This window comes from Triticum dicoccoides, chromosome 5B, assembly GCF_002162155.2.
Source record: "Triticum dicoccoides isolate Atlit2015 ecotype Zavitan chromosome 5B, WEW_v2.0, whole genome shotgun sequence".
Lineage (NCBI taxonomy): Eukaryota > Viridiplantae > Streptophyta > Magnoliopsida > Poales > Poaceae > Triticum > Triticum dicoccoides.
The window spans coordinates 511,632,901-511,644,621 of record NC_041389.1 but is presented as its reverse complement, the minus strand read 5'-3'; the positions used below and the strand labels follow the sequence as shown (position 1 = coordinate 511,644,621).

The following is an 11,721-nucleotide window of genomic DNA, read 5'->3' as shown; positions in this document are numbered from 1 at the left end:
TACATCTCTGTGTCCACCAGTGCTCGTGCCTAATCCCGCATCCGGACATCGTCAGTGCTCATCGGCACCTAACCACACGAGATAAGCCACCCCATGGCATTTACCGCGTAAATACCACGACATGTGGTTATCGTCTTTCATGTAGTTTGCCGATCAGGGATCTGATCACTTTACATTTTTTTATTTCTTTAATTTTTTTCTCGCTCATGCATAGCTTTGGTCTTATATTACTTCACTATTTGCATGCCCTTTTTTGTATGTGTTTGTGTTGGTTGTGTGCATCCTAACTATGCAGAATCCGGATATGTGCTCATCATGTTTGTATTCTTTTGATGCTTCATTTTAAGCTAATAAAATTCACCCTTTGTCTAGTAGAAGGATAGCCTCCTCCCCAAGAAAAGTCTAGGGTTCCCTTGCCTCCTGTCGGCGCCGCCAGCGGTCCGCCTCATCTCCGGTGGCCTTAGGGACATGGCGGCGCGGTGGATCTCGGCCCTTGCCAGCGGGAGGGCTCTGTTTTCAGTTGTTTCTTCGCGTTTTGTTAGGGTCTGTGCCCGACTCGGGAAGACGAGATGGTGGCGGCTCCCTGAAGATGGAATAAGGTTCTCCCCGCCTAGCCCCCGTTCCAATGGTGTGTCTAGCATCATTGGTGGGCGTGTGGCGGTGTGTCTCCGGCGAATCTGTTCTTGGTGGATTTGATCGGATCTGGTCGTAGTTTGTCTACGTTCATGTGTTTTTAGGTTGGATCCTTCTGATCTACGTTACTCTTCATCATCGGCGGTTGATGTTCTGTCGTGTTGGTCTTATGGGTCCGTAGCACAACGACTTCCCGACTGTCTACTACAACAAGTTTTGCCCAGCTCAGGCGAGGGAGGGGCAATGACAGCGGCGTGCCTTCGGCTCACTTCAGTATTTGTAGTCGTCGCTAGGTTGTCTAAGGATCTGGGTGTAATTTTTGTTATGTCTAGTGTTCGTTGTACTGCCATGATTGAAGATGAATAGATCAGAAGTTTTCTCAAGAAAAAATACATATGCTCTTTGTTTTCTGAAATCCTGTACAGAAAGTAATCACATTGATACCTGATGCACTGTACCGTATATTTACATTGGAATAAAAAAGAAATTGGTGATTTTGGAATAATAAGTACTGTATAATCAATTTCTTAGGCATATGATTCTTAAAAATTGATGGGCCCCATTTTACATTTTGCCACGGGTGCACTAAATTCATGGAGCCTGCCCTCTCTACGACACCTCTAATACCTTTTTTACCCAGATGTTGCAATCTATCTCCTCACCGAAAAAGAAAAAGATGTTGCAAATTATCTCCTCGCAGAAAAAAGTTGAAATCAACGGTTCACTCAAGCAATAGGTGGTATCGATGAAATGCCGGCTCAATCTCGAAAGTATTCAAAGGGGTAGGGTGAGTGTATGCGCGTATGTACAAGCGCTTGAATATGTACTGTGTTCAAAAGCAGTAGGTGGCAACTGGCAAGTATGCATGCAAGTCTGACACTTAGAGCCGTTTTACAGTAAGTTGGACCCATAAACTGACAAAAAAATCAACCTTCAAGGCCAGAAAATGAGACACTTCGGACTCTTGTTTTTTTTTGCGAAAAGATCAGATCTATTATAAACGACTACTTTTCCAGCATACAGGAAGTACCGCTGCTACCAAGGCGTGCAAAGTGCAACATACATACCATTACACAGAAGAGAACGTTTTGGACCCTTGCATGGACAAACTGCGCACAAAGCCACCTCTGCGCTGGTTATTACTTCATCATACCTTCAGCGTGGATGAATGAAACCGTCATCCGTGAAAAAAAATCTGTTGGTTCGCCTATAACAGGTTAAACAATGAATAGCAGTCGTATTTCAGTGCCTCGTATGCGAGGGCTCTAGGTTACAACATCCTCTATACCTAGGAGCGGGTTCGTTCGTGTGCCTGCCGGGAACCTGACAGAAGATAACAGAACCATTTCGACGAGCAGCAGCAGCAGCAGAGATACCTCAAAAGTTCCGACGAGGCCTCCTTTGCCGCCACCGCGAGAGCGAGGGAGAGCGGGCACCTGCACCAGATCAGATCTTGTCATGGAGGTTAACGACCAGGTCGTGTGCGTCGTCCAGCAGCCTCCACACGTCCAGCTGCCCGGCCATGCTGTTGCACTCCCTCAGTATCTCGTCCATGCTGCTGTACTTCTCGATGATCAGCTTCCTCCTCTGCAGCACGCAGGCCGCGATCGCGTAGAGCAGCAGGTCGTCGGTCGGCGGAGCATGCAGCCTTATCTTCCCCCAGGTGGTCCTCCCGATTCCGGCCCGGATGGCCGCCTGATCGGCCCACATCACCTCCCACAGGCACACGGTCTGCTCGAAGGTGAGCTCCCTCCTGAAGAGCACCACCACCATTCTGTACACGAAGAAGCAGTCCTCGGCCTGCAGCTTCTGCAGGTGCCTGTACAGGTGCGAGTCCTTGCGCTTGATGATCTGCGACACGATCTTCAGCTGCCTCTTTATTCCAACCTCGTCCAGCCTGAAGTTGTGCCTGGCTTTCCTCATGAAACCCACGAAGCACCAGAACGCCGCGTCGTCTTCCTCCATCACCGCGATTATCGGTGACAAGAGATCACTCATACCTTGGCAGTAACCAATCTCCGGATCGTAGATCGCATATGCTTCAAGAAGTCCGACCAACCGAGCAGCATGGTAAATCATATGGGGCTCTAAATGATCAAAATCTTTCAACCCAACAGATGCTGCAGACTGTAGAGCTTTCTCCTTGGGGACTTCAGCCTGGTCACGGGAGAACGAAATCCATTCCGCATTTGCCCGGATAGCATCCAGCCTTATGATGCGTTGCCATGTCGCGAAGTCCTCCGGGGTTCTGCTAAACCGAAAAATATCTGCCTTGAACGAACTACTCCTGGCAAATTTAGGATCCGGATCGCAGCTCTCCTCGCCACACACAGATATCCTTCCAGAGTCATCTTCATCCGATGATTCGGAATCAGAAGATTCTGACTCTGCTATGCATGGATATGCATCAATCAACTCGCTTGTGTCTTCTTCCATAGATTCTATAACATCATCACACATAGTGATTTCCGGTTGCTCGGCCTCGCTGTGTTCAGGCTTCGGTTCCTCGAGTGACCTAGACGCCTTCTCGACATTGACATCTTCAAAACAAGGTGATTCTGATCCTTCAGCACCACTTCCTTGAGCAGAACACTCCTCATTATTCACTTCATTTATTGACTTCAGCCCACTTCCTCTGTACCCATTCAGAATGTGCTGGCACTGCCGCCTCAGTTTTTCATACTCTTTCCTGAACCAAAAGCTATGTCAGTCCAAAAACTAGGCAGGATATTGATAACAGTAGAACATCATTGGTTTACTCAGTCATTTGCTTTAGGCAGTTACAAATTCACATCACCATTCATGTGTCAACTAATCGGGGAAATAGGATAGTGCTGAGCAAAATGTTTATGGCTATGCAGTGTCACATATTTTCAGTTCTTTACAAAGGGTGTCATGGCGCACTGAAGAAAATGTTTATGATTAATTAAACCATGCATTCAACCACACCAACAAAGCAAAGACCAGTTTATATTTCAAAGAATACTCTTCAGTGATTAAGAACAGTACCTTTTTTTAGCCCTGATGGTATTCCGTTCCTCTTCAGAGCTATTTAAATCATAGCTGCATACAAAATCGACAAAGTAAATCTCTCTGGATTTGAAGTGGCAAAGTATATTGAATAAGAGCATACAAACTAAATTTTAACACAATCTAAACATAATTTAGGACACCATGCTATGCTGATAAGTCAAGTTATGACTTAGCGTGTAATATGATACTTACAGCATGTTTACAAGATTGGTACCCATGTTTACAAGATAAGGCCATAAGACCACACCCATTGCTTATTACAAGATCCATTAGTATGAGATTTACTAGCACCGCATTTCCCATCCTATATTTTTAGTTGACTAGTTCATAAGCCAGGTTGTACCAACGAAAGATTAAGCCAAGCATTCCAAATTTCCAATGATGAAGACAAGTGTGCTGATGACAGCAGCAGCGACCATAGGCATGCATGACACACCCAAAAAGACAACTATCCAAGCTCATGCGCATGTGTGCACATTGTGTTTTGCAGGATAGCACTTGGTGGTAACCTATTACTGTATTATTACAGCTGTATGCGCCTATTTACTGCCTAAAACATCTGCTGATCATCTCAATTGTCTTTTGCTTAATTGACTACATCATCAACCAACAAGGTGCTCTGGGGTATATTTGGGTGTAGCTGACATCTCAAATTTGGTCAAAGATATGAATCTTACAGATTCTACTCAGAATAGAAGAGATCAAGTAACTCACACTCCTAGTAGGAAGGGCCAAACTTCAGCCCGAATGCCTGGTTCAATACCCTGGTACAATAGGAAAAAAAAATGTAACTTTCAGTAGGCTGAATTGAGCTGTAAGATGCAGAAAATGTTTCAGTGGTACTACACATGGATGACATAAATGCAAATGGATAACTATGCTTACCCCGCTACGAACTTTCTTTAGGACCTTCTTTCCCCCATCACGAAGTTTCCCGTTGGCCGAAAATTGACCATCCCACTGTTGACGAGAAAGTACTCTTTTCCTTTTCCTTCGAGACCATGGAGATTTAATTCCACCCCTGACAAAAGAAATTGATATGCTTTTAGCAAAGAGCATAAGCAGAGGTGTTGGTCAACAAACGGAAAGTCGGCAAACCAACTAGCTGGCTAGTATATACTACAGTGCCATGACGTGCATATTTCGTCTTCATAGGCAGATAGATATGACACCTAAATAGTGAATGCTTCAAGTCCTTAGTTCAATCATAATTTCATGCTTATTTAAATGCATCATACTGAATTTAAAACAGTGTGCATGAGAAATCCTTAGCCATACAGAAGATGCTACTGCTAAGAAAACTGAGGTGATTAGTTTATCAAATCAGCTTCATATGGAACAAGTTCCCTGCAGTTACGGTTTTCGAAATTACTATTATACTAAAATTGGGCAACTTTTGGGACAGGTTAATGTTAACTGCATCAATAGGTTTTATACTGCTCACCCATATTTCAAATCAACCATATATAGCCAAACCTTACATTAATTTCTAACATATAAGCTCAAGCTCGAAATGGGGCTGCAGTCAGGTTGAGAGAAAATTTCGGGTCAGCATAGATGAAATTACTTCAGTGAGAACGTATGATCATTTATATGTAGTTTTTTTATACTATATCACTACGTTGGTGAAAACAAATAAGCTGAAAGGCAACAGGACAATAAGTAAAACCTAAATGTATGTGTTTTGGGAACTGGTTTGTGGCACACAAGCTTAGATGGTTCATGATTGACAACGTTCCGTAACTCCACGTTAGCACAATTGCACAGAAGGAACTAGCTCAACTTTATAGGTAGCCGTTCAGTGTGAAAGCTTCACTATCAATCAAACCAAACAAAAGCATAACATATTCAGTATTACTAATTTTTAAAGTTTTATTCAGTATAATTTTGGGATAAAATTTTGCTTTCCTTGGGGGGCAAGGTCACCCCCAAGGTCCTACATACCATGACATCTAACATTAAGAATCAACAAAAGCAACCTGAAGTAGTAGCTATTAATTCAAGCTAGCAGCAAGCAAGCTACCACTCGATTCAAACACCAAAATTCAAGCTGGCAGCAAGCAAGCTACCTCTCGATTCGAACACCAATGCGCATCGATACCTGAACTAATTCCTTAAGGCGACCAAGGAGTCTGTAATTTGACCACTAACATTATCACTAGGCCGGACCATACCTCGCATACTTAAAACTCACAAAAGAGGCATATTTGGAATAAAGTATAGAGCTAACTCATTCGTAGAAATGACAAGTGGTTGAAGGACTTAGCCAAGCCATCACCACACGATCTACTCTAATCGAGGCTGCAATGTAAAGCTCGACTGGATCGAAACAGAACGCAAAAAAACAAATTCGAGCATTTCAGTGGCCTCCAGGCCACCAATTCAACTACAGCGAGGTATGCCGGAGTGCATAGCACCAGATCAGAAGCTACGGAAAGGCTAAAAAGTTGGCATTTTTACTCGCTGGCTTTGGCCAATCCAGAGGGGGGAGGGGAGGGAACCCACCGATCCGAGCGCGGCGAGGAGGAGGCGGCGGGCGAGGACGAAGACGAGGCCGCGGCCGCCGCCGCCGAAGCAGACGCCAAGGCGGGCACGGAGCTCCCCGCGGCCGCGGCGGCCGCCGCCGCCGCCGCCGAGGAGGAGGAGGAGTTGGACGAGGCGGCCGCGACGAGGAGCGAGCGGATGTGGATCCAGGAGGAGGAGGGCGGGGACGAGGCGGCCGTGGGCGAGGAGGAGGAGGACGGAGAGGTCGAGGTGCTGGATCGCCGCAGGGCCTTCATGTCCGTCGGTCCGTCGGTCCCTCTCACCCACCTACTACCCTCCACGCTTTCCCACTAGCAGCAGCAGCACGGCCTCCGCCCCCGCCTCCCCGGCGCCATCCCCGCCGCCCCAGGATCTCGTCGCCGGCGCCGCGGAGCCTGCCACAGGTTAATCCGGTTTTTCCCCCACCGTGCTTTAACTCTAAGCTTTTGGCAAATGGACAGAAGTGGTAGGGGAGAGGGAGGGAGGGGGGGCATGTGACGCCAATAAAGCCACACACACACACACACGGAGAGAGGGGAGTGGGTGGGGGTGCCGTGCGCGCTTCAACGGGCCCGGTCCGGGCTGCCACGCGGGGCCCGCCGGCCAGCGAGACACGCGGCATCGATGGCCAGACCTACCGCCGCTAGGACACGCATCGCAGGACACTCAACGGCCCAGCATTGAAGAGTCCCACGGCCGGCCGGCGTCCTCGGCTCTCTAGGTCAACTTCCCAAGATCTTTGCCTTTTTTTTTCTCAGTTATTGTACCCATGTTTATCCTCATTCACTGGCTACCTTCTCATTTTGAAAAAAAAATCGGTTTGTTGATGTACTCCTGGTCGCAAGGCTGAGTCTTTGGGTCCGACATCTGGTAGATGATGGGAAATGGGAGGATATCCATCCACACGGCTTGTTCTAGAGTTTCTTCGAATTTCTATTGTGTTGTATACAGGCCAATAGTGGTGTGCGGTGGAGTTGCCAAACGGCGTGGGCGGGCGGGATGGATGCGATGGAAGTTTGACTCTGTCGGCCGACACGTTTAGCCCGTGGAAGATCCATCTGGTGTTTAGGTAGCCAGTCAAGTCAACGGTTGACATAATAAGCATTTTTCTCTTGGGAGAAACGGAAGATGTGTGCTGTTGTTGTTGCGTGGACTCGTCTATCATCCGCTCTCTGTTTGAACTGGTCGCGCGCGTCATCCGTTCGTTCGTTCATGGATGACACTGCTACGTGCCAAAATTAATACGTGCTGACATGCCATGATAACAAAGTACTCCTGTGCCCCCTTGGCGCGATGGTAGCTGCCAAGCTCCTCGGGCATGCATCTACGTTGGTGGCGCTGGCAAGCCAAAAATATTGTGCTGGTAATAGAATTTCTTATTTAAGCCCAGCTGCTGCTGCTAGTACAAAAATGAAAAAGCGCTTGCTCGAGGAGCATAGAATTTTCACTTGAAATTGCTCGAATATCTTCGCTTGCATGTATGCTGCATATTTTCATCGCCAAGAGTACGATCACCAAAATATATGAAGGCTTCCCCCCTCCGCATACAGACACAAAATTGCTAAAAATTGGGCTACATAAATTCTCCTCAAGGTGGGGCCTACATGTCGACGTGTCTTACTTCTTCCCCAAATCCCCCGTCTGTCATCTGCCATCACGGCATCCACTCATGTTGCTTATTGGCCTCCCTGGTCTCCTTACTACCACCACCTCCCTCCGCCTTCACATTCTCATCCTCTACCACCAACACCATCGCATCCCACCAGGGACGGAGCCAGGATTTAAGCATAGGGGGGCGAAGACAATGGCACATGAGATTTTTTTTCCCTTATGTTAACCCCCTTTGCACCATTTTATTAACAAAATTAACCCCCTCTTAAATTCGTAAGAGAAAAAATAGATAGCAAATCTGAGCACTGATAGAAATACAACGACATAAGAGATGTAGATTTGTGAAATTTTATAGTGGCATAATTTTTGGATTAGGAGTTTGCATATCAATTAAATATTGGTCCGGCTATTACCTTGGTTCTTGGAATCCTCAGATTCATCATTTCCTCTAAAGAGACATAGAAATTATATATGTTTGGAACTAAATCATTCTTGCTTACCTCATGACATCAATAAAAATCTTTAGACTTAGTTCGGATTAGGTTGCTCCCCTTCGGTAGGTTGCACGTCGTTTGCAGTGGCATCATGTTTCAATGGTTGGGATCTTGAATCAATTCCGCTTTCTTCCTCTTCATGTCTACTGTCTACACAAGCACAAATAAAAAACAGAAAATGTATAATTGATTTTTAATGCCTATAGTCTGTATGACTATATTTCTATAATTTGTGAAGGCACGAACTAATCTAATTTGAACATAAACGACCTTTTTCCCCTTGTGTTTTTGCCGCTCATCAGTGCGTTAAGCCTTCCGGCAACATGTTTGTGGTCCGTAGATCGATGTCTCCCTGTCCGGGCGTCCCCTTCCCTTCTCCGCTTCTCGGTGGCGGCGCGGCCGCACGATGGGAAAGATTCGATCACAGCAATCCCTAGCGGCGCGACCGCCCGATGGAAAGATCCGATCGCAGCAGTCGTCCCTGGCGGCTTGGAAATGAAGTTAGCAGCCATATGTGCGTGCGTAGTTCCACGATGGCCTTTTTCCAAGCCGATATGGCTCCTAATATAATTTTATTAGCCCAATACAACTAACATCCACGATGGCCTGCTTTGCATTCTTAGCATTGGGCTGTAGATGGGCTCGGGCTTAACCTTAATTAAAAGGCTGAAGAGGGATAGGGGGGGCAAAGCAATCACGATCAAGTGCACAGGTAAAAAAGATCAGCGAACAAGTCATACCTGTCAAGGGACGAGGCGATCGTTGGGGGGAGTCTAGCCCCCCTCGTCCCCCCCTGCATCCGCCCCTGCATCCCACAACCTCGTGCTCCCCCGTTGTGGCGGAGGACCGGAGGAGAAGGACATGCAACAGGCAACACCCGTGCTCCTCTGCGTCCATGGCTGGCCACAAAGACCTCGGCATGTTGTCATAGCCCACTGTCGCTACATCTCTGACCCGCAGTCGATGACCACAAAGAGTCTCTCTTTACAAGGAAAAAAATGTTGGGTTGAGACGAAATTTTCTGCTAGCTTTGGCTGGGCAAGAGACACCCATGTCTTGCAAAGGCTGGATTTTTGAGTCAACCATCTGGTAGATTGGAAGAAATCCACACGGTTTCCACTAGTAGTACCATTTTCTTTTGTGGCGGGCCAATAATGTGCCAAACGGCATGGGCGGGAAGGGATGGATATGATCGAGTTTTGACCCTTTGGCCGACACGTTTAGCCAGTGGAAGATCTGGGCTTAGCTAGTAGTCAACGGTAACGGCCGACGTAAGCTTTTTTTGGCTTGGGAGAAACGGAAGATGTTTTTCTTTTCTGGCGTGGACTCGTTTATCCGCTCTTTGAACTGGTCGCGCGCGCGTTCGTTTCTGGGGCGACACGGCTGCAGAGAGGCGTACGTCATCGGTGAGCTGCCGAAGCAGCATAGCCGCGCACATTAATTCATTCATTCATTGTCCTACGTGCCAAAACGCTGCCATGATAACAACGTACAGTACGTGCGTGCCAAGCTCATGCATGCATGTACATCGATGATGCTGGCAAGACAAAACAAAGTATTTTTTTTGTTTAATGAAGCCGCTTGCTATAGCTAGACCAGACAAAACGGACTAGTGCCACAAGCGGTAAAAAAAAAAGCAGCTGGGTTGGAGTAGTACTGATGATCTCGTCGTACAACTACCCAAAACGCGGTTGCTTACGAGGAACGTGGAAATTCCACTTGAAATCGCTCCAACCTCGTGGGATTTAGGGCAGATTCTCGGTCTGCGGCTAGGCGAAAGGGATACTACCGGCGGCGGCGACACGGCTCCTCCTCATGCGGCGAGCGGCGTGTGCGTGTCCCCCGTAGCAAGGCCGATGCCCCCGAATCTCAAGTTTCCCCTTGCCCACAACCAAACGGGGTGGCCTATAGAATACTCAAAGCTGGCACCTTCGGTTCGGTGCTATAACGAAATTCACATGATCACTCGCTGGGGAACGCAGAACGCTTCCGATGCCGTGCCTTGAAGTGATCACCCACCACAACACTTTTGATCGCGGGAACTCCACGAGAATTCGCTCAAACTCCGTAGAATCTACTCCCTCTATGCCACAATGCTTGTCGTCGGTGAAACTTGTATTTGTTTTCCCCAACTACAAGTATTTCGGTACAGAGGTAGTATGATATACGCTTCGAAAGCACACAGCGAAAAAGGTGCTACATTTGGGAGCAAGTCAAGAGCCAAACTCATTCCAAAGAGATAGCCAAGAGCCCAACAACGGCAACGACACATGCGGGGAGCGGCCGGCGTGTCCCCCGGAGCAACACCGATGCTTCCGAACCTCGAGTTTTCTACTCCGTTGGCCATAACCGCAACGACGGATGATACGACGCGGCCGGCCGGTGACTTCTCACCACATCACATGCACGGTGAGGATAGATAGATTCGGGAGCGCCCTATGTTCTAGGCCACGTTCTGCTGGCCTTTCGGCGCGCGCTCATGTGAAGGAGTCACATGACCTGTTGGCGGATGCACTCAGGAGAAACTAAACAAACAGCGAAGATCATGTGCTCATCCTTCTTCATATGGTCCAATGAACTGCGGAGGTATGAATGCGGGCCAAATGGTCGAATTGGCCGATGCGCCCGGCCGGCCGCAGGACCACAATACAATACAGAATTAGTATTACTATTTTTTTAAAACTTATAGAATTAGTATTACTAAATAGTACACAACGAAATACATTTCCATATTATATTTTTTTTACAATTGTAGTTGTTTATATATTTTCCAATGAACATTGTCAAACCTTGCACCAATTGCGTCGAGATACTTCTTTTGAGAGATGACAGCAGTAGAGGAAACCAATGGCAGCGCCTTGAAATTGCTCAAACCTCGTGGTAATGTGTGCTTTGTCGCGTTGTTTCTTGGTCGTGAGTTAAGTCTCATTTTTCGGTCTATTACGGTTAGAGGTGACCACTTTTACATTGAAAATCAAAGGACTGTTCCCTGGTCATGAGTAAGGCTTTTACGGTTAGGGAAGAGCATTTTTATATCGAAAATCGAAGAATTGAATGGAACTGAGTTGACCGGTGTTTGGTTCACTGTTTCCATTGTTTGTTGTTTGTATTTGAGAGTATCGCCGTTTTTCATCCTACGTAAATCGAATTGACCACACGAACATAACTGAAATGGATTTTCCTTTTCTCTAACTTACCTACTTTGCTGGCCTGCATAGGCATGGGCAATGGCAGAGATAGAAAAATTGAATTAGAGGGGCCGGGTGCTGATAAAAGAGATTAGGGAGGGTAAAACTGTAGAAAAATGGGTTGTTAGCAACAATTCATCACTTCATCAAAAAAATAGTAGCAATCCTTGATGTTAGGGGGGCCAGGGTCCCTGCTGGTCCCCCTGTCTCCGCCACTCGACATGGCCCTATAGTCCTAT

General features: G+C 47.0%; 1 protein-coding gene across 1 annotated transcript; it reads right to left on the bottom strand.

Annotated features, from left to right (window-relative positions):
• Positions 1-1,651: 1,651 nt before the first annotated feature.
• LOC119311240 (GTPase-activating protein GYP5-like) lies at positions 1,652-6,665 on the bottom strand. The gene is made up of 5 exons (XM_037586878.1): positions 6,172-6,665; positions 4,552-4,687; positions 4,381-4,430; positions 3,643-3,696; positions 1,652-3,322 (listed from the first exon to the last, which is right to left on the bottom strand). Exons 1-5 carry the CDS (start codon positions 6,444-6,446, stop codon positions 2,080-2,082), a joined length of 1,758 nt encoding a protein of 585 aa, XP_037442775.1. The 5' UTR covers positions 6,447-6,665; the 3' UTR covers positions 1,652-2,079.
• Between the last annotated feature and the right edge of the window lie 5,056 nt (positions 6,666-11,721).

Bases quoted from the DNA above. Each gene is read 5' to 3' on its own strand.
- LOC119311240 (XM_037586878.1), bottom strand. From the start codon at position 6,446: ATGAAGGCCCTGCGGCGATCCAGCACCTCGACCTCTCCGTCCTCCTCC. The intron at 3,697-4,380 runs GTGAGTTACTTG...TTTTGTATGCAG, and splicing joins TGGCCCTTCCTACTAGGAGT to CTATGATTTAAATAGCTCTG. The intron at 3,323-3,642 runs GTACTGTTCTTA...CTTTTGGTTCAG, and splicing joins ACCATCAGGGCTAAAAAAAG to GAAAGAGTATGAAAAACTGA.